This window comes from Elephas maximus, chromosome 17 (genome assembly GCF_024166365.1).
Source record: "Elephas maximus indicus isolate mEleMax1 chromosome 17, mEleMax1 primary haplotype, whole genome shotgun sequence".
In the NCBI taxonomy this organism is placed as follows: domain Eukaryota; kingdom Metazoa; phylum Chordata; class Mammalia; order Proboscidea; family Elephantidae; genus Elephas; species Elephas maximus.
The window spans coordinates 47,305,126-47,327,575 of NC_064835.1; the positions used below are offsets into that span (position 1 = coordinate 47,305,126).

The 22,450-nt window shown below is 45.3% G+C and overlaps 1 protein-coding gene across 1 annotated transcript in view; it reads right to left on the reverse strand.

The window, feature by feature from the left end:
- Nucleotides 1-19,016: 19,016 nt before the first annotated feature.
- THNSL2 (threonine synthase like 2) overlaps nucleotides 19,017-22,450 on the reverse strand; it is a 115,264-nt gene continuing 111,830 nt past the window's right edge. Inside the window, exon 9 of the mRNA XM_049856678.1 lies at nucleotides 19,017-19,148. Within this exon, the coding sequence (XP_049712635.1) occupies nucleotides 19,085-19,148 (64 nt within the window). The 3' untranslated portion in view covers nucleotides 19,017-19,084. The remainder of the gene's footprint in view (nucleotides 19,149-22,450) is intronic.

The window sequence follows — 22,450 nt, forward strand, 5'->3', positions numbered from 1 at the left end:
GGGGTCTTAAATGCTAACAAGCGGCCATCTAAGATGCATCAATTGGTCTCAACCCACCTGGATCAAAGGAGAATGAAGAACACCAAGGTCACACGATAACTAAGAGCCCAAGAGACAGAAAGGGCCACATGAACCAGAGACCTACATCATCCTGAGACCAGAAGAACTAGATGGTGCCCAGCCACAACCGATGACTGCCCTGACAGGGAGCACAACAGAGAACCCCTGAGGGAGCAGGAGATCAGTGGGATGCAGACCCCAAATTCTCACAAAAAGACCATACTTAATGGTCTGACTGAGACTAGAGGAATCCCAGCGGTCATGGTCCCCAAACCTTCTGTTGGCCCAGGACAGGAACCATTCCCGAAGACAACTCATCAGACATGAAAGGGACTGGACAGTGGGTAGGAGAGAGATGCTGATGAAGAGTGAGCTATTTGTATCAGGTGGACACTTGAGACTGTGTTGGCATCTCCTGTCTGGAGTGGGGATGGGAGGATAGAGAGAGTTGGAAGCTGGCAAAATTGTCACGAAAGGAGAGACTGGGAGGGCTGACTCATTAGGGGGAGAGCAAGTGGGAGTACGGAGTAAGGTGTATATAAACTTATATGTGACAGTCTGACTTGATTTGTAAACGTTCACTTGAAGCTCAATAAAAGTTAATAAAAAAAAAAAAGAGAGAGATATTTGGTGCCATGGAAGCATTTGGGAACAAATAAGGGTAGTGGTTGAACAACATGATGAACATAGTGTTACTGAACTACACACGTGAAGACTGTTGAAATTGCAGGTGTTTTCTACTCATTGCGACCCTATAGGACAGATTACAGCTGCCCTATAAGGTTTCCAAGGCTGTAAATCTTTACGGAAGCGGACTGCCACATCTTTCTCCAGCTGAGCAGCTGGTGGGTTAGAACTGCCAACCTTTCAGTTAGCAGCTGAGTGCTTAACCATCATGCCACCAGGGCTCCTTTACATCTACCACAATAAAAAAAAAAAAAAAAAATTAGTGCTTTCTTGTTCCTTCTGAGATGGTTTTACCAGTAAATCTACTGATGAGTGGTCAAGGTCAGCCCAAATCAACAGGCCACAGCCTAGGAATTCTTGGAGTCTCTAAAATGTGAGGTAAGTAGGCCTGTCAGTCATTTAATTATCTTTGAGTTCTTGCAGAAAATATGACTCCATGACCAACGAACTGCGCTGGCAGGGGAGGCTCGTGGACTGTGGCATGGGGTGTCCTTCATAGCCTGAAGTGCAAAGGCTAGAGAAGAACCCTTACTTTTTTAAAAAAACCTACCCTGGAGCTGCAATCTATTAGTAATTCAGTGTAATTCAGCAGCAACTTTCTGAATACCCGCTGTATCCCCAGCACTTTTCACCACCGTAGAGTATGAGAGAAGGGACGTGCGATCTTATTAGAGAGACAAGAGATGAAACTGTTAGGTGCCTGCTCCTCAGGGTGGGGGGACGGGCGGGGAGAACCTGTTGCTGTCGGGTCAATTCTGACCATGGGGACCCTCCCTATAGGGCAGAATAGAACTGTCTCATAGGTTTTCTCATAGGTCTTCCCCACAGGACAGAATAGAACTGTCTCATAGGTTTTCTCAGATTTGAACTGCTGACCTTTTGATTAACAGCTGAGATTTTAACCACTGTGCCCCCTGGGCTGTCTGCTCCCCACTGGTGTCCAAATCAGTGAGGAGCAACTCTAAACCCTGGGAAAATCTGGAAACAGAGGGCGCTAGGAATTCTTTAATGCACTCAGTAAATGAGTGTTGAGGACCTACTGTGTGTTAATCACAGTGCTACGTGCTGGAAAAGTGAAAGGAGGTGAATAGAAGAGCACAGTCTTTGCCCTCAGGGATCTGGAGGTTGTTAGTGGAAGTGAAAGACACCGCAGATCCTGGCACTGGCCTTTTGAGAGGTGGGGAACTTGTGTTGTAGCTGGTAAAGGGCTGAGAACACCTGTATGTTTGGGAGGTGGACAGGGAGGGCTCTGTGTTCGATATCACTCCAGAATTGAGTTTGAGTAACAAGGGGGCTCATTTTCTCCCCAAGAACTGATTTTTTCAGAAGTAGATCACCAGGCCTTTCTTCCATCGCATCTCTGGGTGGGCTCAAACCTCCAACCTTTTGCTTCGTAGCTGAGCACATTAACCATTTGCACCACCAAGTGACTCCAGGGGGCTCATTTTTTGTAACTTGTATGCTGAGAGTTTATAAAGAAAAATATACCATATTTCACTAATGCCTTCTGCGTTGGTTTGCCAGCTGCACCTTCCCCCCATGAGGTATTTTCTTTATTATTATTATTGTACTTTAAGTGAAAGTCTGCAGAGCAAATTAGTTTCTCATTAAACAGGAAACACACAAATTGTTTGGTGACATTAGCTGCCAATGCTGCGATGTGTCAACAGTCTCCCCTTCTCCACCCCGGGTTCGCTATTTCCATTTGTCCAGTTTTCCTGTCCCTTTCTGCCTTCTTGTCTTTGCTTTTGGACTGGTGTGCCCATTTATTCTTGTTTTTTAATGTGATTGAACTGCAAAGCACATTCCTCATACGTGTTATTGTTTGCCCTATAGACCTGCCTAACTTTGGTTGAAGGGCGAACCTTGGGAGTGACTTTGGTACCGAGTTAAAAAGGTATCCGGGGGTCGTCCTCTTGGGGTTTCACCAGTCTCTGTCAGACCAGCAAGTCTGGTCTTTTTTTTTGGTGAATTTGAATTTTGTTCTACATTTTTCTCCCACTCTGTCTGGAATCCACTTTTGTGAGCCCTGTCAGAGCAGTCAGTGGTCGTAGCCAGGTACCATCTAGTTGTTCTGGGCTCAGACTGGTAGAGGCTGTGGTAGTTGTGGTCCATTACTCCTTTGAACTAATTCTTCCCTCGTGTCTTTGGTTTTCTTCATTCTCCTTTGCTCCAGCTGGGACGGGACCAGTAGATGTATCTTAGATGGTTGCTCACAGGCTTTTAAGACTCAGGGAGCTCATTTTCTATATCATATATGATGTATCATTTTAGTAGTTGTGTGATGTTGGACAAGTGACAGATTTTCTCTGCTTCCATTTCTTCACTGGTGAACTATGGATAGTCGGATCTACTTTGTTTGGTTGTTGTGATGGTTTAATTAAATTAGATATAATAAATCAAGCTGTCTAGCGCAGTGCCAGACTCCTGGGCACGCTATAAGGAGGGTCATCTAACCACTCTCCTTTTAACCATGATAGAAATGTTCAGTTCTACATTTGAGGTTTAAAAAAAAAAAAAACGAAAACAGCCCTGCTGTTTATTTCACCAATGCCAACTGGTATTGGTAAAGAATATTGAACATGCCACGGACTGCCAGAAGAATGAACAAATCAGTCTTAGAAGAAATAAAATCAGAATGCTCCTTAGAAGCAAGGATGGCAAGACTTGAGCTCCCTTACTTTGGACACATCATCAGGAAAGGCCAATCGCTAGAAAAGGACATCACATTTGGTAGAGGGTCAGCGAACGTGAGGGAAACCCTCAGTGAGATGGACTGACGCCATAGCTGCCAGACTAGATTGAAACATACCAAGGACGGTGAAGACGAAGCGGGACGGGGCAATGTTTCCTTCAGTTATACATAAGGTTGCTGTGAGTTGGCACCAGCTCCGTGCCAACTAACAACAACTGCATAGAGCAAACACTGGAATTGACTTTATCACCGAAATTACTGAAACTCAGATTTGGCCTTATGGCACCGTGGCAAACCATTGTGGCGAAAGGAGAGAGAGGAGAGAAAGGGCAGAAAGAAGGAGAAGCAGGAAGAAAGGGGCAGAGGGAATGCGTAAGACATAACAGAGCCAGGTGGGAGAAATACTTCATGTTCACTTTTGATGAGCTATTCATAGTGCACACAAAGGAAAGCAATGCTGTAATAGATAATTATTTAGATAATATCTCCTTAATCAGTCCCAAATGGTACTCAATTACTAGAGAATTAGAAATCCTCAATTACTGGTGTGGAATTTCAAAAGGAGAGCCTAGGAATTATGCAAATGTTCCTGCTGGGTACCCAGGTGGGACCCAGGCATGCCAGGCTGTTGCCATTCATTCACCTGGGGGAGAGGCTCTGGGCAGATGTTTTCAGAAAGCAGCTGGGACAATTATGGGTTTGCAGAGAACAGTTGGGGATCCAGGAGGAACAAGTGTGAGCTAAGCTGTACCTGAAGCTATATTTGGATTGTCTTATCTTTGGCTTTTTACTTAAAAAAAAAAAAAAGTACCTGGTACATGCTGAATGAATGAATGAGATGGGGAAGCTTTTACTAACTTAACCCATATTCTATCCCTCATGTTGGCTCCATTTCACAAGACAGAAGAAATAAGATTTATTGCAAACAGTTAACGTGCTTGCCTGCTAACCAAAAGGCTGGAGGTTTGAATCTACCCAGAGGCACCTAAGAAGAAAGTCTTGGTAATTTACTTCCAAAAAATCAGCCACCGAAAACTCTATGGAGCACAGTTCTACTCTGACGTGCAGGGTTGCCAGGAGTCGGAATTGACTCGATGACAACTGTTTTTGCATATCTCTCATGTTGGCCCTGTTTCACAAAGTAGAGGAAATAAGCTTTATGTCTAGGAGAGAGTGATAATAAAGTGACACTTTGTGATGGGCATTATTTTAAGTGGTTTACATATATCAGTTAAAGTAGTCCTCAATAACTGCCCAATGAGGAAGATGCTATTATTATTCCCACTTTACAGATGAGGAGATTGAGGTATAAAGGTCAAGTAACTCGCTCAAGGTCACTCAGCCAAGTGGTGAAGTGGAGAATCCCAGTGGGTGCTCTGGTTCCAGAGTTCGTGTCTATAACCACTAGGCTCTCTGGTGCCTCTGACACCAGTTCGGTAAGGCATGGCAGAATGTGGGGTCAGGGAGCTCAGAGCATTTTCCTGGGGCCCTTCAAGCATGGTGGAGGTGCATGCTGAGGCTGTCTTTGTCTCTGGCGGCTGGCTGTGGTATGGGCCTCTCCTCTGCATCCCAGCCTGCACCTGGGCTTCTCCCCTAGGGAACTACCCAGTGGCATCCCAGCTCCTTCACTGGAGTGACATCCCACATGTAACTTGTCTAGAAGATTCATAAAATGACACTTTGTGTCCATCTTAGATGATGTCTTCCAATGACCACTTCCCCCGAAAATTCCAGGAAGGCTCCACTCCAGGGCAAAGGGGTCCTGCAGGGAGTGGAAATAGAGATGTCTTTGTGAAGAGTCACATCAAAGCTATGCTAGTGGGTTACCTCTTGAATGACCTAATGGAGCCTTAACTGAAAGTCACGTGTTTGTCTGTGGTATAAGAGTAAGGATCTCTGGCCAGAAAAAGTTATTTTTCCATCGATCAGTTTTGCAACACCAAGGGGGAGGCAGCAGGTGCTGAGTTTGTGCAGGGAAGTCCTTGGTGCCCTTCCGCCCTGCAGACGCTTTCCCACACCGAGTTAAAATCATGCTCTGCTGCTTGATTCCATACGTGTGTGCATGTGTATATATACACATATGTGTGCACATGCATGTACGTGTGTTGTATTATGTGTGTACATATGAGTATATGTGTATGTTGTGTGTTTGCATTTGTGCACACGTATGTATGTGTGTATATATATGTTTTGTATATGTATATGTGTACAGGTGTGTGTATATGTGTATATGTCTGTGTGTATATGTGTGCATGTTGTATACGTGTGCATGAATGTGTGGGCATGTGTGTATATGTATGTATATGCATGCATGTGTGTTATCTGTGTTTATGTATGTATGTGTGAATATGTATGCATGTTGTATATGTGTGTATGTGTGTGTATGTAGGTATTTTTCCATAACAGGCAGCATGGTGGAAAGCACCTTGACCTATGAGTCAGAAAACCAAGCAGTTCTGACTCTGCCACCATTAGCTGTGTGACTTTGGGTAAGTCTGCTTCCCTCTCTGGGCCTCACTAGACTAACCTGTAAAGCACAGGAGTTGTAGGAGATGGTCTCACCTGGGATTTAGAATCTCCTGATGGTGATACAGAGGTCACCCCCTTAGCAGCCCTAGATAAGCTCCTCTACCCAGCCTCCAAGTCCTCCGTTCCTGCCCTAGTTGCCACCCTGATGCAGCCACCCATGGGAACTGCTTCAGCCTTCCTGTTGATATTTCAACACTTTTTCTCCCCCTCACTGCCCTCCCCCCACCTTGCTCTGGGGGCCAAAGCCACAAACAAGTAGGCATGCCCAAACTTTGGTTCTCACAGCACCACCAAGCAGGCCGTTCTCAGAGGTGCTCGCCATCCGGGACCCAGACTTCCAGCCCAACTCGCTTATCTCCAGACTGCTTTGTGCCTCCAGTCCCAGCACAAGACTCAGTTTCAACACAGCCTAGCAGATCCTAATCTTCCCAGCCCACCCGCTCCTTGGGCACTGCCTCCAGCGCCTTGCTCACTCCTCTCAGAGACTTGGCTCATTGTCTCGGAGGCATGCAGGCCCTCCACACCCTCCCAGGTTTCCCGAGGAGTGGTGACAGTGCACAGTGGGGATTGCACAAGCATCCTCTGGAGGGGCCGTGACAGCATCTATTTATTATTTTTCTGCTGATTTATTGGGCTGGCCGAGCCCCACCCTTGGTGAGAAAGCCTGGGAAGCCCGCTAATACTGGGGTTCTTGAAGCCCTAAAGAGGGTGGTGGCAGCAACGTGGCAGGGACAGAGGGTTTTGAGTCTTAAGAAATGGTTCCACATCACATGACAATGTGAACCCCTCACGCAGGTCCTCCTTAGGGAACACTCTGCCTGGGGTCCTCACAGAGGAACGGGACATTAGAGAAGCTGTCCCATGAGTTCTGCAGATCCTCATGGTCTGAAAAGTTGAGTCAAAGAGTTTCCCCTCTTGAATAGGAAAAAGGTGTACGTTAGCCCACATAGACGCCACTGTTTGGAGCTTGCGCTTTGCCAACAATTGACCTTCACACACTGTCTGAGTTCAGTTAATTATGGAGTCCCCGGGTGGTGCGAATGGTTAAGGAGCTCAACTGCTAATGGACGGAGTGGAAGTTCAAGTCCACCCGAAGGTGCCTTGGAAAAAAGGCCTAGGAATCTACTTCTGAAAAATCGGTCGTTGAAAACCCTACGGAGCTCAGTCCTACTCTGACAAACATGGGGTCGCCATGAGTCGGAATCGACTTGGGGGCAGCTGGTGGTTTAGAAACCAAAACAAACTCTGGAATAGCAAAGTCAGGGCATCCCAGACATCTAACACTTTGATCCTCTCTGAGGAGTTATGCTTAATTCTTCCTGTACTTTCTCTCTAGCTATTACCTAGACCTCCTTCAAACTTTGATCAAATTTCGCTGACCATCCCAGTCCTCGTGATCACGTTTTTCTGAGCATATACTGCAAGATAGCCCATTGCCGTCAAGTTGATTCTGACTCATAGCGACCCTATAGCACAGAGTAGGACTTCTCCGTAGGGTTTCCAAGAAGCGACTAGAGGATTCAAACTACCAACCTCTTAGTTAGCAGTCAAGCTCCTAACCACTGCACCACAAGGGCTCCCCTGCCAGATAGCTACCCACATAATTTGGTCCCCCTGTGTACAATAGCACCTATTGTTCACTTACTCCTTATCTTTAAGTGTTATCTCACTCAAGAATCTTGAAGATTAGGAAGCATGTCTTTTATTTCTTTTGGAGCTCCTCTTCCATTATTTTCTGGCACAGTGCTGATCACAGAGTTGGGGCTTAATAAATGCTTGCTTGATTGAGAAAGAGAATATGTTGTCAATAGATAAAAGAAGCCAGAGATACGGCACAGCGGTTCTACTCCTATGGAAGAGACAGCTGTGTTTACCAATTGTTGCCAAAGCAACTCTTCTTTCTCTAGGGTCATGTGACTAGCTCTGGCCAATGGATGGTGAGCAGCAGTACCTGGCAACACTTTGCCTCCAAGTGACTTAAAGCCATTATGAATTTTCCACGCTCTTGTCAATCTCTGCTACTCACTCTGTTGATATGGCAGTGCACCAATGTGGTGACACCTCCATCAGCCAGTCTCCAAGTAACCACATGGAGCAGAGCCCCCAGTGTAAAAGTCACATGGTGTAATGAAAAATAAATTTTGAAATGTAATGTCTCTAAGATGTGTGTGTGTGGGGGGGCATCATTTGTCACAGCAGAGCCTAACCTGGTTAATATGACTCTTATTCTACTTAAGTATTTTCCAGAAGTAAAGATGATCCGCAGACTGGTAACGGAAACACAGAAGACAAAGAGAAATAATTTGATGGCACAGTAGTTAAGAGATCGGCTGCTAACCAAAAGGTCAGCAGTTCGAATCCACTAGCTGCTCCTTGGAAACCCTGTGGGGCAATTCTACTCTGTCCTGTAGGGTTGCTATGAGTTGGAATCAGCTGCAGTGGGTATAGGGCAAAAAACGGCATTTCGCCCAGTGTGTCTCAAAGTGTGGTCCAGGTACACAGGCTGGTTAAAATGCAGATTCCTGGACCTCCAGATTCCTGGACCTCAGGGTCAGAACCTCCACGGGTGGTACCTGGCATCTGCATTTCTAAACCTCCCAGGTAATTCTTACGCACAGTTAAGTTTGAGAAATCGGATCCCAGCACTTTAAATGAGGGTTCGAAACCCTGGCCGCACATCAGAATCTCGTGGGAAGCTGTTGAAAAATGCCGGTCCCCTGCTCACCCCTAGAAGACCTTTTCAAAATTGGCCTGGAGAAGTGCCTAGACATCATTGTTGTTGTTATTATTTTTGTTTTTTAAGTCCCTCTGATGAATCTGATACAGTCCATTGACCTGAATTGTTTAAAAAAGTGTTTTCAGTTCTTATTTCCAAAGGTTCGATAAGAAGGATTTGTTCCAAGATTGAAACATAAGCCGGTGTGAATGTCATTGCCATGGTGTCCTGACTGAAACATGTATGGCCTTCAACAACAACAACAGTAACAACAACAAGACCCTCATCCAGCTGTCGCTCATCCCACTCAGATGTCGTCACCCCTACACACCACAAGGCATCACCATTTGGGACCTGTGTGCATGAGTGGCCTTACCCAGAGGAAGGGTGGTTCGTGGTGCCAGAAACTTCATCTTCACGAACAGTGTTTCCTTTAAAACATCCAGTTTCACCTATCCTTTTATGTCGCCCAGTTTTACTTCAACAACCTCATCTGTAAAGTGGGTGTAATGGCAGTTCCTAGGCCATAACGTTGTTGTAAGGATTAAATTAGACAAAAGGAAGTCACACATACACACGTGCCCACACATACATGCACACATATGTACACATGCATGAGGATTTATTATACATGAAACTTTTACATTTTTATTTTCACCTAGGTGTGTAGATCCCTTATAGGAGAAGCCACTGTCAGTAATCTCTGAGATTTCCTGGAAAGTTAAAGTAGTGTCAGTGAACAAGATAGGAGCAAACATGTTTTTTTAAAAAAGAGTTAGTCTAGTAACTACAAACTGGTAAACTTTCTTTCTATCAAAGCCAACATTCTAGACTCAATCTTTATAACAGCGATCACCAGGAACTAATATAGGTTCACTGAGAATAAGCCATGCCAAGTCAAGTCCCCTTTCTGATATGGTTGGTTATTAAATTCGTAAATGAAGGAACTTCAACAGATGTTGCTTGACATTTAGCAGAATGTTTGGCAAGTATTTTTTTTTTTTTATTAAAAAAAACTAAGTAAGACCGTTTTGAACATTGACTTGGAGTCCCTCCGAACACCCTGCACAGCGTCATATGCAGTGTGAGCACACCACAAATATGTTAAATGAATGCTCCTGAGGGGTGGAATTCTAGTTAAGCCCCCCTCACTGCTCTCTTCCCAGCTCTGTCGTGTTTAATATATTGATTTATCTCTTAGATAACAATGATGCATGATGAGGCCAAGGCTCCAGATGTTCTCGGCAAATTCAGAACTGTATAACTACGTGAATCTACTGAGGAAAAACCAGATGGCCTCCTTTCCTTAATAAACAATGACACAAATGCACTTGGGGAGATCCAGCCTAGCAGTGTTCATGTAAGATCGAAGCGTTCACTTGATTATAGAGTTAATTTAAGCCAGCGATGTTCTTGGCAATTGAAACATTTAAAAATCTTAGTGTTCGTTAAAAGAGCCCTGGTGGCACAACAGTTAAACACTTGGCTGCTAACTGAAAGGTTGGTGGTTTGAACCTACCCAGTGGCTCCATGGAAGAAAGACCTAGTGATCTGCTCCCATAAAGATTAAAAAAAAATCCTATGGGGCAATTCTCTTTCATCACACAGGTCGCTATAAATCAAAATCAACTTGACAGCATCTAACAATACTGTTCATTAAGTTATCAGATCATCATAAGCAGTGGTCTCACTATATTTGACACCCGTAAGGCCATAGCGGTTAAGTGTTACGGCTGCTAGCCAAAAGGTCGGTGGTTCAAATCCACCAGGCGCTCCTTGGAAACTCTATGGGGCAGTTCTACTCTGTCCTATAGGGTCGCTATGAGTCGGAATCGACTCGACGGCACTGGGTTAAGACCTGGTGGTGAAGTGGTTAAAAGCTGGGCTGCGAACCAAAAGATCAGCAGTTTGAAGGCGCCAGCCGCTCCTTGGAAGCACTATGGGGCAGTTTTACTCTGTCCTATAGGGTCACTGTGAGTCAGAATTGACTTGATGGCAATGGGTTTTTTTTTTTTTTTTTTTTTTTTGTCTTGGTAAGGCCTGGTGGTGCAGTGGTTAAGAGTTGCAGCTGCTAACCAAAAGGTCGGCAGTTTGAATCCACCAGCTGCTCCTTGGAAACCTATAAGGCAATTCTATTCTGTCCTATAGGTCTCTATGAGTCGGGATCGACTCAACGGCAAAGGGTTTGGATTTTTTGTTTTCTAAGACCTCATTTCAAGAGAAAGATGTGACAGTCTGCTTCTGTAAAGATTATAGCCTTGGAAACCACATGAGGCAGCTCTACTCTGTCCTATAGGGTCCCCATGAGTGGGAATCAACTCAAAGGCAATGGGTTTGGTTTTACGGGTTAAGGCCTCACAGGAAGACCACCATCAATTCTCACTATAGTAGGTTGAATTGTGACCCCCCAAAAGAATCCGTGAATGTGACCTTATTTGGAAAAAGGGTCTTTGCAGATGAAATTAAGTTAAGGCCCTTGAGATGAAATCTTCCTTGATTTGGGGCGGGGGGGCCTAAATCCAGTGATGGATGTCCTTAAAAGAAGAGGAGAAGGAATATGGAAATGGAGGCAGAGACTGAAGTGATGCAGCTACAAGCCAGGAGCCATCAGGGATTGCCGGGAGCCACCAAAAGCTGGAGGAGGCACAACAGAAGCCACCCAAGAGCCTTCAGAAGGAGCACTGGCTAGCACCTTGATTTTGGCCATCTGGCCTCCTGAACTGTGAGAAAACAAATTTCTGTGTTTTAGGCCACCAAGATTGTGGTAATTTATTTTGGCAGCATCAGAAACATAGTGGAGCCCTGGTGGAATAGCGGTTAAGAGCTCAGCTGCTAACCAAAAGGTCGGTGGTTCAAATCCACCAACCGCTCCTTAGAAACCATATGGGGCAGTTCTACTGTGTCCTGTAGGGTCACTACGAGTCAGAACTGACTCGACAGCACCTGACAACAACAACAGGAACATAATACACCCCCTGTGATATTTAAGCAGAACCAAAACCAAAAAACCAAACTCAGGACAGAGAACTGCCCCATAGAGTTTCCAAGGAGCGCCTGGCGGATTCGAACTGCCGATCCTTTGGTTAGCAGCCATAGCACTTAACCACTATGACACCAGGGTCTAAGCAGAAGTGTTAATAAATTAGTGGGTGTTGTGAGGAAGGTGACCAGGAGGGTGAACAGTCTGATTAAGGGAAATAGGATTGAGGTATTTAAATATCAGGAAGGCGGTCAGAGAAGGCAGTGGGGGTACTGGAGTCTCAGGGGTGGGATTCTCGCCTTCTGTGGGGAGACCTGGGGTTGATCCCTGGTCAATCCACCTCATGTGCAGCCACCACCCTTCTGTCGCTGGAGGCTTATGTGTGCTGTAATGCTAAACAGGTTTCAGCAGAGCTTCCAGACTAAGATAGACTAGGAAGAAAGGCCTGGTGATCTGCTTCTGAAAGTCAGCCAATGAAAACCTCATGGGACCCAACGATCTGTTTTGTAACTGCTCATGGGGATGGCACAGGATGGCAGCGTTTCGTTCTGTTGTGCATGAGGTCGCTATGAGTCAGGGGCCAGCAGCTCACAACAACAACAGCTAACAACACTGTGCCCTCGTTGCACAGTGGTTAAAGCATTCAGCTGCTAACCCAAAGGTCACCGGTTCAAACCCACCAGCCACTCTCCTGGAGAAATATGTGGCAGTGTTTCCATAAAGATTTACAGCCGTTCTACTCAAATCTACTCGACAGCAGTGGGTTTGTTTTGTGTGTGGGGGTATGTTTTAACAACAACAGTGGAGAAGGGAAGAAAGCATTTCCTGAGTCCCTGCTGAGTGAAGTACTGTGCCGCTGCTTTCCTGGCCTCCTGGAAGCTCCCAACCCCAACCCAAAACCCAGTGCCGTCGAGTCGATTCCGACTCATAGAGACCCTATAGGATAGAGTAGAACTGCCCCATAGAGTTTCCAAAGCCCCCAACAGCCCTCTGTATTTGCTGCTTCATTCCTTTCTTTCTTCAGAGAATACTTAATGAGCCTGACTCTGTGCCCGGCCTGCTGAGGCACTGGGGGTAGACCAGAGGACAGTCCAGGAGAAATCTCTGCCTTCATGGAGCTCATGTTCTACTGGGGAAGGAGTTCACAGAAAGCAGGTCGTTGAAGAACGGAGCGAAAGCCAGGATTTTGTCTGTTTTTGTTGTAATTCCCAGCTAGGATAAAGATTTAAATCACCACCAGCAACCCCAAGAAAACCTTTTGACTTGAGGAAGTGTTAACATCAAGGATGAGTTCAAAGTGACCCTTACTTGATCCTGGAGGAAAACAAACGTCAGGATTATCTTAAGCATTGATCAATAGCAAAAAGAATTCCAAGAGAAGTCTCAGATTTTATTGGATTTATTTTTTCTTATTGTGTTTCTCTTTGGGGTTGTTGCTTAGTGGTTACAACTAATGTTAATTATTATTATTTTTTTTTTTTGCTTTTAACAGGTTTTTCTCTGAGACGAGGACCCCAGTAGAAGCTTGAGTGGTTGAATTACAAAGCATTACTATCCCGCTGGTAGTAATTTACTCTTAGGACAGAATACCTGGAGGAATTGAAATGTCTCTTGATTGCTACTTTGCAAACTCAGACTTTTAACAGACAGTGAAAAGCAGAGACAGCGTTTTCAATTTTATAATGGGAATTAAGAGGAAAATAACAGGCTTTCCTGTGAACAGGATCCACCACGCGTTGGCCTTGCTAGAATGCTGCTCTTCTGAAAAGTAAAAGATACCACCAACCACGAATGTACCGGTATTTGAAAGGAAGCCCGTAGATTCCAATGACACATCCATTTATCAGAAACGTATTTTGGTCACACAGCTGCAGATGCAGACTGCTCTACAGCTCAGTTATGAAAATGTCATTTTGTATTGTTTGCTCTGCTCTTAATCCAACCAGCCTTGTTATGAAGCTACGTTCCCAAGAGATTTGTTACTTAAAGTAGTGCTGTGTGCAGGAAGGTGGCGGGGGAGGTAGGTTTAGAAAAGGATGCCCCCTCCTTTCTCCCGTGAGGGTATCTGTGTAGGAGCAATGTCAATGAACAAAATAGATGCAAAACCAACAAAGGCCGGAGGATTTCTTCCTCTTCCTCTAATGGCCGGCGACAAAGCAGAAGTTGCTGCCGAGAACCTCTTGTGCCTTAATGGCCTGAGATCTTGCCCAGAAACCACATCCAGGGCCATGGATTTACCAGAACAAATAGACCGAGGCCTCCCAAAGCTGCAGCCTAAATGCTGTTTACACTCTAAACACAGACACAAACAGCTCTCTGATGAGCTGCTGTCACATCTGGGCTGCCTCGTGGGAACCCCGGGGTGTTTGGAGACTCTGCTGGCAGGGAGCACGTTTCCCTGAGATCTGTCCTCCTGGCAACACTCGGGAGATGCCACTCGTAGGAGACCTAGGAACTGGCGTTCTCAGCGCTCACATTACACTGGTGTCGCCAACAACACAGGGGCTGAGTTTCCTCCACTATTATTTCTCCAAAACGAGCCACGTGGGAATGCTGGCCTCCTGCCCAGAAGAAATCAGATACATCCAGTAGCTCCATAACCCCCCAGCCCAGTGCTAAAAGCCCTGCCCCTCCATTACCCCTTTGGATTTACCATTGGCCTGCTAAGGCCCTGATGAAACACAATTAACCCATTGGCATCTACTAAGGGTTGGCAGCAGCACAATATTTAGGCCCTCCGCTGCTAACTGAAAAGGTCGGTCATTGGAAGACACCAGTGACTCCACAGGAGAAAGGACCTGGTAATTTGCTCCCGTATATACTGTTGTTGTGAGGTGCAGTTGACGAGGTTCTGACTCATAGCAACCCCATGCACAACAAAACAAAACGCTACCCGGTTCTGCGCCATCCTCCCAAACATTGTTATGTTTGAGGCTATTGTTGCAGCCACTGTGTCAGTCCATCTCATTGAGTGTCTTCCTCTTTTTTTTTTTTTTTTTACTGACCCTCTACTTTACCAAGCATGAAGTCCTTCTCCAGGGACTCGTCTCCTGATAACGATAACATGTCCAAAGTAAGCAAGACAAAGTCTCACTATCCACGCTTCTAAGGAATATTCTGGCTGTACTTCTTCCAAGACAGATACGTTCATTCTTCTGGCAGCCTGTGGTATATTCAATATTCTTCACCAACATCACAATTCAAAAACATAGATTCTTCAGTCTTCCTTATTCATTGTCCGGTTTTTGCATGCATATGAGGCGATTGAAAATACCACAGCTTGGGTAAGGCACAGTCAGCCCTCAAGGTTACACCTTTGTTTTTTAACACTTTAAAGAAATGTTTTGCAGCAAATTTGCCCAATGCAATACATCATTTGATTTCTTGACTGCTGCTTCTGTGGGTCCAAGTAAAATGAAATCCTTGACAACTTCAATATTTTCTCCATTTTTCATGGTGTTGCTTATTGGCTCAGTTGTGAGGGTTTTTGTTTTCTTTATGTTGAGGTGTAATCCATACTGAAGGCTGTAACCTTTGATCTTCGTCAGCAAGTGCTTCAAGTCCTCTTCACTTTCAGCAAGAAATGTTGTATTATCTGCATATGGCTGATCGTTAATGAGTCTTCCTCCAATCCTGATGCCAAGTTCTTCTTCATAAAGATTATAGTCTTCTTTCATAAAGATTTCAGCTTGGGAAACCCATGGGACAGTTCTACTTTGTCCTATAGGGTCATTATGAGTTGAAAATCGACTCGACGACACACAATGACAAAGGGTTGGTGCATCGATATGGTCAATCTTTATTAAAAGAGCACTCTGCATAAAGTTCTGTGCTCTTTGGTATAGAGAATACAAAGATACAGAGATGGTGCCTGCCCTTGGAGCTTTCGCACTGGTTCAGAGGATAAGCTGGTAAGAATTCAGTAAGTGGAGGAAGTAAAGGACATCGACAGAGGACAGTCAGGCCCCAGGCTTACTTCAGACATTGTGCACAACTCTCCCCTCTGCAGACCCCCTTTTCCATTCTGGGAGGCTCCTGTCCTGTCATCTTCGTCTGGCCAAGCCAGCGAGCCCAGGGCCTATTTCTCCTCCTTTCATGAAATCTCCTGTGAAACAGCTTAGTCGGGAATATCTGGCTCCTCCTTTGAACTCACATGGCAGATAGAGTCAAAAACTGTGGTTTCCAGACTGTGTGGAGGTGCCCAGGGTGCTTCAGCAAGTTCACAGGATATTTTAACTTTTCTGTGGGAAAACGTCTATCAGGTGCCATGTGAACTCGTAGCTGGAAGCAGTTTCAGCATTAGATAGCACAACATCCTTTTCGATGACGTGGTATCTTTATGAAGCTGGGTTTTCTATGGTTGTTATAATAAAAAGATAAGCTTTGTGTAAAAATCAATGTGCAACAGAAAATGAGGGTGGGAGATTCCAACATGATTCCAAGGTCGGAGAATTTGCAGAGCAGTGCCCACTAGTAAGTAATTGTAATTACTTAATAATACTAATATTATTGTTTTGTTTTTTCAATAATTTGGGCATTAATTTTTCCAATGGCTACTAAGCTGTTAAGCCATAAATTAATTAAGTAGTTTGGGTCTAATTAGTTAATTACTCAATAAATGGAACTGTTGGCATTTCTTTTGGCTACTGAGACACAAAGGTTGCTGTGAACAACAAAAGTTTGGGAACCTCTGGTCTAGAATGTACACCGACACAACATTTACCATGAGAATTTTAATTTTATCTCTCATAAAACAAGAGATAAAACACCACAAGCTGGGTTTTGTTTGCTTGTTTGTTTCCCCTTGGGCTGGGCTTGAGAAGAATAAGAGAAAGTTTTCACCAGAAGACCCAAAGGAGGTGGGAGAAGGGAGAAACATTGACCAGCAGGTGGATCTGAAAGAACTGGATAGACGTAAGCAGGAAGAGCACCAGGGAAAGGCCAGGAGGAATTCACAGATTAAATTAAGTTTTAATTAACTAAGTGGCTAGAGGGTGGTACTACTTATGCAAAGACAGGTCTCCTCTCTCTGCACATAGGCGTTTGAACAGTATGTTTTTCCTGTGTCGTAATGAGGGGTGTATTTTAAGTAAACTTGTTTGTTACTGTTAGTAGATGTTTTAAAGTTAGTACTAATGAGGGAATGAAAACTTACTTTCACTTGTTTGTTTGTTATGTTTCATTTTGTTTCCAGTGCTTTATATCTACAGTCGTCCCTGCCTCACACCCTCTACTCTGCTATTTAAACTCAGTGCCAGTTTACTACTCTTGAAAGCTAAGTGGAAAGACAAGCTCAAGAAGAATATTTCCCAGTGACTTTGTCAGCAGCTCTGGGCACAGGGATGGTGCCCCATCCTGTATTCCTCTTACTTCCTGCAAAGGGGTCTCTAGCACTAAATAACTATGGGGTTTTGATTGATTGACCCGTGGGGGCTCGGAAACCTTGAGAAGTTGTCAGGATGGTTTAGAACTTAGATTGTCTTATGTTGACAGCTAAGAAGCCATTGTCAGTACTACGTTAGGACTGTCGCTTCACAGAGTTGACATGGGGCTGAAGTAAGTTTGTACAACAAGACAGTGCACAAAACACTCAGTAAAACTCCGCTGAAATCAACAAGATGACTGAGTGCATGCTACTCTTTAACTGCCCCCTCTTTGTCCACTGAGTCCCTGAGTGGTACAAATGGTTAAAGCTCTGGGCTGCTAACTGAAAGGTTGGAGGTTTGAATCCACCCAAGGGGTGCCTTAGAAGAAAGGCCTGGCGATCTAGTTCCAAAAAATCAACTATTGAGACCTTGCAAAGCACAGTTCTACTCTGACACACGAGGTCGCCATGAGTCAGAAGCAACTTATCAGCAACGGTTTTTTTGTTTGTTTTGTCCTTTCCTACCCTTCTAGGCTTCCTGGCTGTTGGCAGACTATGCAGGCTTTGAATATCCTACCTTGCTTTGCCCTCTTTGTCCACCTGCCCTCTGACTGTTGGTGCCCTGGCTCTTGCATTTGTGTGATGGTGACTTCTGTTCTGGGCTGCTCACCCTGGCCCCCTCAAGCTGCCATGGGCGAGTGTGATGGCTGCTTTGTGAGGGCTTGATGAAATCGAGACGGCATGGTTACGAACACATCCTCAGACTAAGTTCAAACATGAGGACCTCCCAAAAACTGGCTGAGATTTCCTTCTGAGCTTGGAAATTTAGAATCCAGTAATGGTTATAGAAGAAGCCCTAGTGGTACAGTGGTTAAGGGCTTGGCTGCTAACTGCAAGATCAGTGGCTCAAATCCACCGGAAAGGTGTGGCAGTCTGCTTCTAGAAAGATTATACCCTTGGAAACCCTGAGGGCAGTTCTACTCTGTCTTATAGGTTGATATGAGTAAGGCAATGGGTTTTAATGGTTATAGAGCTGACTCTGGAGCTGGGCTGTCTGGGCTCAAATTCTGGCTCCAATATTGACTGGCTATATGGTCTTAGATGGAGTCCTTGAATGGTGCAAACGGTTAATGGAAGGTTAGAAGTTTGAGTCTGCCCAGAGGCACCTTAGAAGAAAGGCCTGGCAATCTACTTCCAAAATCAGCCATTGAAAATCCTACGGAGCATGATTCTATTCTGACGACCACTGGGTCACCATGAGTGGGAGTCAACTCAAGGGCAACTGATTTCTTTTAAGGTCTTAGGGAAATTACGTAACATATCTGATCTTCAGTTTCCTCATCTATAAAACAGGAAAGAAAATAGCATAGGGTTGTTTTCTGCTTTGTAGGGCTGCTGTGAGGGTAATGCTTAATACTTGAGAGTGCTTACAACTGTGCTCACTGGTGGTGGTGGTTATTCGTCCAGGGCCTGGTGTTAAGGCTGGCTGGGTGACCACGATCAAGTCCTTTAACCTCCCTGGGCACCAGATTTCTGATCTATGAAGTGTAGGTGGTTCCTCCCTACCTGCTTTACTGGGTTGTTGTCTTCACAACAATAAGAGTGGGTTTGGTAAACTGGACAGTTCCGTACAAACATAAGATTTCCATTTGATATTAGTGGTCCCTTATCCTTCTATTGGAGGCCTGGTGGCACAGTGGTTAAGAGCAGCGGCTATAAACCAACAGGTTGGCAGTTCGAATCCACCAGCCACTTCTAGGAAATCCTATGAGGCCGTTCTACTCTGTCCTATAGGGTCTCTATGAGTCAGAATCAACTCAACAGCAATTGGTTTGGTTGGTTTTTGGTCTCCTTCTATCACAGTCATCAGGAAGCTTTGTATAGGCCTCTTTTCCTAAGGGAGGATGCCAAGTCTGGACACAGTGGCCCAGCTGGGCCTAGGCAGCCCCAATTGTTAGGACCTACTCCCCAGCAGCCATCTCACCTCGGAATCAAGGATCCTCCCTGGGCTCATGAGTAAGTCCAGAGCCTGGTTTTCTGTCTCTCCTTTTCTCAATTAGGGAAACAGTCAAGCACTGTCAGTCCATCTTCAGGTCCCAACAAGTCCTGGGCTGCCCTGGAGGGAGGGGGAGAAGAGAGAAGACAGAGGAAGCTTTCCCTGTGAAACTTGGCTCTGACTGAATAGCTTCCAGTTGTCTTGAAATCTAATCTTCTTTTGAACTCGAATTTGCCATCAGTCACATTCTTGGAAGGCGATGCGCTCTAGCCTGGTCCTGACCGATGGGAGCGATAACACCTTTCCAAGAACCCTGCTCCTAGGGGGGCAGGAGCCGCCTGCCATGCTGCTTCCTCTCATCCGCTCAGGGAGACTGCAGTGTCAGAGGGGCTTCAGCACTGAGGAGCCCCGCGGGCATCCCGTTGTGTGGGTTTAGGAGGGAAAGTGGTCCTCTTTCTGTTTGCCGTCCCTAGAACTGAGCGATGTTTTGATACCACTTTCACATACTCTTATTAATTTCCCAACTGCCTGGCTTCTTTGCTCTGACCAATAAAACAACCTCATGTGGACACTCACTGACTCGTTAATTAATTAATGCAACAAATATGTATTGAGAACCTACCATGTGTCCTGGGCATTGGGAAGAGCAGGGAACAAAATGAGCAAAGCACTTGCTCTCGGTAAAGTAGACTTCAGAAATGGGGTGGTACCCTGTAGAGTGCCTACCACTGTGCACTCCAGCTCTCCACACGGATTAGTTAACAGGGGTCAGGACTGCAATCTGCTAGAGAGAGAGGCATAGACTTCAAGTCAGAAGGTTCAAGTTCGAGAGAGAGCTCTGCCACGTTAAAGATGTTGACATTGGGTAAACCACTTAGTTTCCCTGAACTTAAGCTTTTTTCCCTGTAAGATGGGCCTGGCTTGTCCTGCTCATCTGCTGTGGCTGCAATGATAAAATGAAGGAAGAGAAATGAAATCATTTTGGACGCTCTAACACTCCATGCAGATCAGCCCAGTACAGGTCAACTGTGTCACTCCAAACTTCATTCAGTAATATAAGGTGCATTTATTAAGCACCTGGTGGAGTAGTGGTTAAGAGCTATGGCTGCTAACCAAAAGGTCAGCAGTTAAAATCCACCAGGCGCTCCTTGGAAACTCTAGGGACACTTCTACTCTGTCCTATAGGGCTGCTATAAGTCGGAATCCACTCGATGGCAATGGGATTTTCTTGTTTATTAAGCAACTAATATATACTTACTGTGTACTTGGGATACACAGATGAATACGATAGGGCATTTATCTTCTGGTGGAGGAAATACACACAGAAACAGTTGATCATACAGCTGGGTGGTGAGAGCGATGATAGGCCATAGGAGAGAACTATGGGAGATTAAGGAGGGGACATAGCCAAGGGGGAGAGAGGAGGATGGCATACTTGTTGCTGTTATTAGCTGCTGTGGACTTGGCCCCTGACTCAGGGCCCCTGACCTCATGCACAATGGAACAAAATGCTGCCCAGTCCTGCCCCATCCCCATGATCAGTTGCCAGTCAGACTCTGTGATCCATAGAGTTTTCACTGGCTGATTTTAGGAAGTAGATATCCGGGCCTTTATTCCAGGCCATCTTATTCTGGAAGCTCTGCTGGAGCCTGTTCGGCATCATAGCAACGTGAAAGCCTCCACTGACAGACGGGTGGTGGCTGCGCATGAGATACACTGGACCGGATTTGATGCTGGGTCTTCTGCATGGAAGATGAGAATTCTACCACTGAGCCACCAACTCCTCACCAACATTGAGTAGAATCTTCATATTCGTTAGCTCACTTAAACATCAGAACAATTGACCATTATTATGACCACTTCATAGGTGAAAGGCTGAGGCTCTGAGAAGTGAAGTCTTACAGCTAGTGGCAGAGCTGGGCTTGAGCCCAGTCCTGTCTGGCCCAAATACCGTGAACTAGCATAACGCCCACTGCCTTTGTTCACTCAGGCTGAAGTTTCTGCGAAAGTAAGTTCCAGACCATCAGCCCACAATAAATGCACTTAGTAGGACCTTTCCTTTATTGTAAGCTGCGGTATTTGATCATTTGCTAGTGATTGATTCACAAGTGAGTCCATGTGGCAAATGCTGCTACTGCCCTAGCTGCTAATCGCCACCCCTGTACGCACCTTCTTCCCTGCTAACAGAATACCAGTTCTGCTAAGGTAGAGGATAGAGAGCATAGGACCTTCTCTTGGTCCTAGGGGATAAATCCTGATTGGCTTAAGTCAGTCACGGCCATTCGTTCCTTTTCCCTTTGCCAGATTTTCACCATCCTAGGCTCTTTTGTAGTTACAAGTGGCCATATGACAGTTTTCCCATTAAGTGCAAGAGGAAGTTGACTGGAAGGCTTGAGAGGAATATTACTTTCTTTTCTTTTAATAGTGCTTTAAGTGAAAGTTTATAAATCAAGTCAGTCTCTCATATAAAAACTTCTGTACACCTTGCTTTTTACTCCTAGCTACTCTCCCTCTAATAAGACAGCACAATCCTCCTCTCCACCCTGTATTCCCCGTGTCCATTCAACCAGCTCCTGGCCCCTTCAGCCTTCTTATCACGCCTCCAGAGAGGAGCTACCTACATAGTCTCATGTGTCTACTTGAGCCAAGAGCTCATTCCTCATCAATATCATTTTCTGTCTCATAGTCCCAGGCTAATCCCTGTCTGAAGAGTTGGCTTCAGAAATGGTTCCGGTCCTTGGGCTAACAACTTTTTTTTTTTTCCTTAATGAAAGGAGACTACCATTGAGGCAATAGCCCCTTAACCACTTAGCACCTCCCCCAGGCTTTCTGCCTTTAGATGTGATTCTGACACCTGGTTCTCCAGAGCCATCCTTACCCACGAGGTGACAGACGGGAGGACCAAAGGCCAAAATGCTTAATATGACAGAAAGAGTCTGGGCTTTGACAGCACTGCTGAGCAGTCACTAACCCTGGAACATGTACAAGATGTTTGAAGGTCTCTATTGCTCAAGCCATTGTGAGTTGGGCGTTTTGTACAACTAACTATTCTAATACAACCAGGTGCCAATACTCACAGGAAAGAGGAAGACTGTAATGATGGCTGTGTTGGTAACTGTCTTAGTCATCTAGGGCTGCTGTAACGGAAATACCACAAGCGGACGGTTTCAACTAACAGAAGTTTATTCTCTCACAGTCTAGTAACCTAGAAGTCCAAATTCAGGGCATCAGCTCCAGAGGAAGGCTTTCTCTCTTTGTCGGCTCTAGAGGAAGGTCCTTGGTGTAGGAGCTTCTCTGGGCAGGAACCCCAGGTCCAAAGGCCATGCTCTGATCCCGGCACTGCTTTCTTGGTGATATGAGGCCCCTCATGTCTCTCCGCTCACCTCTTTTATTTCTCAAAAGAGATTGACTTAAGACACAAC